Source organism: Homarus americanus, unplaced genomic scaffold (genome assembly GCF_018991925.1).
Source record: "Homarus americanus isolate GMGI-L3 unplaced genomic scaffold, GMGI_Hamer_2.0 scaffold11022, whole genome shotgun sequence".
In the NCBI taxonomy this organism is placed as follows: Eukaryota; Metazoa; Arthropoda; class Malacostraca; order Decapoda; family Nephropidae; genus Homarus; species Homarus americanus.
Genome location: NW_024737068.1, coordinates 18,392,820 through 18,399,608, shown reverse-complemented (window position 1 = coordinate 18,399,608; position 6,789 = coordinate 18,392,820). Strand labels below are relative to the sequence as shown.

The window sequence follows — 6,789 nt, the reverse complement described above, 5'->3', positions numbered from 1 at the left end:
TAGGTTTTATATCCATGGGCATTTAATTCAAACAGAAAGTTAAATATATCAAAGAAAAGTTGATAAATCACATACTAAATCTAATGAATATCTGATAAAAGGGGAAAGGGATGAGATGGTGTATTGAGACAATTGTTTTACTCATCAGCTGTTAGAGTCAAGGAAGCTCAGCTGATTCATATGGCATGACTTCTTAGGGAGAGCTTGTTACTTTTACTTTTATCCTCTTCGCCACTGTATTCCTTAATAATATTTAGTTTTACGTTTGTAAGCTCTAATTTCAGATCAGTTGACGGTATGCCCTACCTTATTCCACCTGATGATTAAATACGCAACGTTACCTGGAGGTATTTTAGGCCTGGGTGTTTAATCTTAATATGGAATTAGCAGGGACTAATCTTCAGGTGATCCCTGTTTTTTATACGTATCGATTTTCCTGACGAGTCGATTTTACCGAATATCTATCTATCTTGCTATTCCATCTTCTCCGCTTCTTCATTTCATTCTGCATTTATTTATCGGTCCTTTTTTTCAATTTGTTTGCTATTCTTTCTAACCTGCTCCATGTTTATTGTTATTTATCTCCATCTCTTACATTGACACAATACACGTATATATACCAAAAAATATACATCTAGGAAATACTGTATAAATTGAATTTGATTAGTTCGCATAAAAAGGATTTTAATTTTTACTTTACTTACTTTATCCTCTTCGCCACTGATCGGCTCGTTAGTCGCTTGGGCGGTCGGTCACGTCTCTGTTACACACTGTCGGCAAATACTGGCTCCAGAATATATCTGAACCTGCTCCAGTGCTTGTCAAGTCTGGTCTTGAAGGAGCTTGTAGGGGTATCGATATATTAATGTTGTCTAGCACTCAGGATGGAAGGAAACTCTAACGTGGTTTTCTTGTATAATATAAGTTATATGATAGACAGTCTGGTGCTGGAGGTGCCGTGTGGTGAGGAAGCTCAGAGAAGGACAGCTGGTGGGTCGCCATGCTCGCTGGCGGGAGCGAGGACCGCCAGGCAGGCGAGGAGAAGCGAAGGCAGCCAGGCAGCGGTGGAGGAGGAGGTGTTGCTTGTTCAAGAAGAATGGTCAGAATGAATCTCAATGGAGAGACAGAGCTTATATACCCAGCAGCAGCCGCTATGAGTCATGTTGGGAAAACCCGAGAAGTCGCCGGTCACTAGTTCCGTTGCTAAGAGGTCACTAGTTCCGTTGCTAAGATATGGTAACATCTGGTTGGTTGCTAGGGAGGATGGTAGCAGCTTGGTGACGCCGCTACGCAGTTGTAGGCAGTTGTAGGGGAGACGTCCACTACAAGCTCACACTCGATGCCGTCACAACACACTCTGGTAGATTGTTCCAAGAGTTCACAACTCTCATTCCGATAAAGTTACCGCTCACAGTTTTCTGGGCTTGCCCGCTTCTTCAACCTTGAGCTGTGACCCCTTGTGGGGCGAGCGTCCGCCAGTTCCAGGTAAGGGCACTCGACTGAGTAGTGCCCTTTGAGATGCTTATACATCTCAATTAGGTCTCCCCTTGCCCGCCTGTAGTATAAGTTGACCATATAAGTTCAGGCGTTCCAATCTCTAGGGGTAGCTGAGGTGCATAGCATATCTCGAGGACCAGACGGGGTGACAGTAGGGTCTACTCCTGACGGGGAATCACTCCACTCTTGAAGATTGTTACGAGGGACGAACCGCCTAGAATCTAGATATCTGAACGACCTCCTTGTAAGACGTAACAATTTAGTTGCCTGATTTACCTTCTCGCAATGGCCCGAGGACTTCAGCTCATTGTCAATATACACACCTAGGTTCTTTTCACATTTAGTCTCAATTAATTCAGTTTCTTCGTCCCGTTGAGACATGCTACGCCTCCTTACCGTTGCCACGTCCCAGGTGCATCCTCTTACACATCGCGACATTGAATCTTAGCAGCCATTTCTTCGACCATTCTTGGAGCTCACAGAGATCCTTCTCCAGCTCTTCACAGTCTGCTTGGTTCTTAATTTCCCGAAATAGCTTGGCGTCATCTCCAAACATTTGTATGGAGGAATGTACAGCGTCAGGCATATCATTTATGAAGCAAACAACGACGGACCAATACACTGCCCTGTGGTACTGTGGGGTATGTTTGTTTGGGTTCTCACTCAGGATGGGATGGAGAAAGGAAACTCACAATGTGCTCTATGTATTCATGTTGTATTGGATGTACAATGCAGCTTGGTGCTGGGAAGTGGCAGCGTGGTTACAAGCGTGATGTAGAGAGAGCTGGTTGGTGAGGATGCTCAGAGGAGGACAGCTTGTGGGTCGCCATGCTCGCCGGCGGGAGCGAGGACCGCCAGGCAGTGGAGGAGGTGGTGGTGTAGCTTGCTGCGGCTGTAGCTAGAAGAAGAGAGAGCTTACTTGGGCTATCCTTAGTCAAGATGACATATTGTTTACCATTGTTTGTATACCTGCACTGTCTGTACATTTTATATCCGCACTGTCTAAGTACACACAGAACTAAATAATGAACTTGTATTAGTTGTATGGCGATTTTACTGAATAATATTGAACTCCCTAGTCTAGTCTTTATTTGTATACATATATATTAATTGTGTTCGTTTGTATATATTGTCTATGTAAATTGTGTACCTGCATTTTGCATGTACACTTTGAACCAATGTGAACTTAAAAGACAATTTTACAGAATAACTATCTCATGAACCATGCGGCGGTCGACAAAATTAAGAAGAAAACCCAGAAATTCAAGACGTGGGTTGGGTCAAACGATGAGCAAGACAGGAGGATGTATGCAAGAGCCAGAAACCAAGCAAAGATAGAGTGTAGGAGGGCTGAAAAGGAGTTCCAGAGGCTGGTTGCACGTGAAATCAAGTCAAACCCAAAGGCGTTTTACCGCTATGCAAAGTCGAAATTGAAAACGTGAGTAGGAGTATCAGACCTGAGGCTTGAAGATGGTAGTTACGCAGATTCTGACCAGGATAAAGCTGAGGCATTGAACAGCTTCTTTTCCTCAGTGTTCACAAGAGAGGATGCAACTAACCTTCCTGCGTTTGAGGACAGACGGTTCGACACAGCACTGACCCACATTGTGTTCACAGAAGAGGGTATTAGAAATAAACTGTCCAGGCTAAAGGTCCATAAGAGTCCCGGACCTGACATGGTGCATCCTAGAGTGCTAAGAGAGCTGTGCAACGAGCTTGCAGAGCCTCTGAAGATTCTGTTTTGTAAATGCCTGGATGAACAAATGGTCCCCAGTGAATGGAAAGTGGCTTATGTGAGTCCTATCTTCAAGAAGGGCGATAGTCATTCCACGAACAACTATAGACCGGTGAGCCTGACCAGCATAATATGTAAAGTACTTGAGAGTATTATCAGAGATGCCGCGATGGAACATCTACTACGAAACAACCTTGTAAAAGATTGCCAACACGGTTTTATGCCGGGGCGCTCTTGCTTAACACAATTGCTCAAGGTATTGGATATTTGGACCCATATTCTAGAACGGGGTGGTAATATCGACAATATTTACCTAGATTTTGCCAAGGCTTTCGACAGTGTACCCCACGAAAGGCTGAAAATCAAACTGGAAGGGTACGGAATTCGGGGAAATGTCCTAGCGTGGATAGAAGACTTTCTACATGACCGCAAGCAGTGTGTGGTGATTAATGGCACGAAATCGTCATCTGTACCTGTAACAAGTGGGGTACCGCAGGGTAGTGTATTGGGCCCGCTGTTGTTTGTTTGTTTCATAAATGACATGCCTGACGTTGTACACTCCTCCATACAAATGTTTGCCGATGATGGCAAGTTATTTCGGGAAATTAAGAACCAAGCGGACTGTGAAGAGCTGCAGAAGGACCTCTGTGGGCTCCAGGAATGGTCGAAGAAATGGCTGCTGAGATTCAATGTCACGAAGTGTAAGAGGATGCACCTGGGGCGTACCAACGGTAAGGAGGCGTATCATATGTCCCAACGGGATGAAGAAAATGCACTAGTTGAGACTGTGTGTGAGAAGGACCTAGGTGTGTATGTTGACAATGAGCTGAAGTTCTCGGGCCATTGTGAGAAGAAGGTAAATCAGGCAAATAAATTATTGGGTCTTATAAGAAGGTCGTTCAGATATCTAGACGGTCCGTCCCTCGTGACGATCTTCAGGAGTGAAGTGCTTCCCCATCTGGAGTACTGTCACCCCATCTGGTCCCCGAGATATGCTAGGGACTGTCAGTTGGTTGAAAATGTTCAAAGGAGGGCCACCAAACTGGTGCCTGCACTTCGGCACCTCAGCTACCCTGAGAGATTGGAGCGCCTGAACTTGCCTAGCTTATACTACAGACGGGCAAGGGGGGACCTAGTTGAGGTGTATAAGCATCTCAGGGGGCACTACTCAGTTGAGTGTCCTTACTTGGAGCTGGCGGACGCTCGCCCCACAAGGGGTCACAGCTCAAGATTGAAGAAGCCGCAAGTCCAGAAAACCGTGAGGGCAAACTTTTTCGGAGTGAGGGTTGTAAACTCTTGGAACAATCTACCAGAGAGTGTTGTGACGGCACCGAGTGTGAGCTCTTTCAAGACAAGACTTGACCAACACTGGAGCAGGTTCAGGCACATTCAGGAGCCGGTGCATGCCCAGTACTTGCCAACAGTGCGTGACAGAGACGTGACCGATCGCCCGGGCGGCTTGCGAGCCGATCAGTGGCGAAGAAGATAAAAGTAAAAGTAAAAATATAATCTTATATTTGGATTAGTGCGGGTTCTGACGTCATTAACATCCCACCAATCACATCACGGTATCGAGGCGTAAACAACAATGGCGACCGTCAGCTGACGTAGAGGGGCTTGGTCGACAAGTTGCTCAACTCAAGTATTTTAAATGGAACATTACATAACAGTTAGTGGTGTTACAAGTAAAAATGTCTTCTGAAAGTGACACAGAGGAATTTTTCGACGCGTGTGACACCACACCAAACCGGCAGTCAGTGAGGTACACGCTAGAGGGGAGTTAGATGATGCTGGGGCTAATATTTATACATACAATGTTTACACTTCTCTAGTGCATGTGAAGACGAGATATAAACTATAAAAAATAATTACCTTATCTATTTCTGCCAAAATTTCGTGCCGTCAAGCTTCAGGGCGAATAAAATGAGTTATCGTGGCTTATTTGCACTCCTGTCTGTTACTATTCCACTCCAGGAATTTCTGACACGGTTTGTCTAGATTACAGTGTGTTTAGTGTCGGTCATCCGGTGAATCTTAGGACTTTTACCTTTGGAATCAATGTGGAGGTTCTGGGGGGGACCTCGGTTAGGATACATATAGTTCCCGGGTTCTGTGGCTAGGTTGGGTTGGTTTAGTTAGGTTAGGTTAAGTTGTTTGGATATCTCAATACAGGGATGCCCGAAACTAAAATTTTACTGAAAATTTTGGCTATGGTAACAACGGTGGACTTAATTTCAGAAATCATTCATTTTGGGTTTTATTTTGGTAAAATTTCACTTGTTACCACCCAAAGAAATGTGAAAATTTTATGGTTGCAATAAATAGTTTACAGTGACAATTCGATGATACACTTCTTCTATGATGTTTCTCACAAACAACCTGACCTAATACCCTAATTGGGGGGTTCCACCTCCCTTGACCTCCAGCATATACAGTATAAGTCATTTGCGAGGGAAACATCATAGAAGCAAAGTGTCTTAGAATTGTCTAAAATATTGATTGTGACCATAAAATTATGAAAATTATTTGGGTGGCAACAAGTGAAAAAATACCTCAATTTCCACATGTTAAGAAATTCAGTTTTTTTATGTTAGACTTCAATCTAAATGCTAATATGTACAATTTTCATCTTTCTAGATTAGTGTAAAGATAAGAAGGTAATTCCTTTTTTATATGATATTTATGAAGTTTATTATTGCCAATTTATCCTCTTTAATATTATGTTTAATATCATCTTTCCTTTTTGTATAAATATTGTTGAAAGAATCAATGTTTATACATTCTGTGAGGTGAAGAGATAACAATACTGTATACATATTACTGAAAAATTCTGTAATAATAATGTACCTACAGTGAATGGTACTAAACAGTACTGTATAATAAACTATGGCAAAGGAGCAGACGGTTAGCACCTGAACGAGCTTATATATTTTGTTCATTTTCTCCACAGTTGTTCTTTGGATGATACTGAGTAATAAAAGTCGAAATGACAACATTGTAGTATTTTTTCTTCTTTTTAGCCAATCCTTCTATTATAAATTACCTGTTAGTGGGCAGGGCATGAAAGAAGAGGGAAATAAAGGGGTAAAAACACTCTGCTCTGCATTCTTCACTGTTTCCATACTCTTACAATCTGTCTCTTCAAAAAGTAGGTTTTCTGGCATCTTCGTGGTGTAGATTAAAATAGTCTTTTTCTCTTTTATTTTTAATTTCTTTTTGCTCTTATTTTTTTGCCCCCTAGGCCCTGTTGTGGTGCGATGACCTGTTCCCGAGTGGGCTATTCCCCTTAAAAAAATAAAAAGAACACTCATCATTTGGCATTAATTTTACGTCTCTACTTGCTTCGTAGGCTAAGAAGTAAATTATTTACCCTAAATGTTAGATAGGGTGGAATCAAAGGCACTATGTCTATGAAATCTCCTCCTTTAGTTGATAATCTCTCTTCCCTTTCTATTCGCTGCAATGTTGCTTCACTCTCTCTTTTACAGGTACTTTAAGAGACAATGTTGGTGGATTGGCATCCTGTGTACCATCAGCAATGGCAGTGGGCTCGTAAC

The 6,789-nt window shown here is 42.7% G+C and overlaps 1 protein-coding gene across 5 annotated transcripts in view; it reads left to right on the top strand.

Annotated features, from left to right (window-relative positions):
- The first annotated feature begins 4,811 nt into the window (after window positions 1-4,811).
- Window positions 4,812-6,789, top strand: part of LOC121873040 (WD repeat-containing protein 44-like) — a 79,155-nt gene continuing 77,177 nt past the window's right edge. For all 5 annotated transcript variants that reach the window (XM_042376349.1, XM_042376352.1, XM_042376350.1 and 2 more), the window contains exon 1: window positions 4,812-4,994. In XM_042376349.1, the coding sequence (XP_042232283.1) occupies window positions 4,924-4,994 (71 nt within the window). In that variant the 5' untranslated portion in view covers window positions 4,812-4,923. The remainder of the gene's footprint in view (window positions 4,995-6,789) is intronic.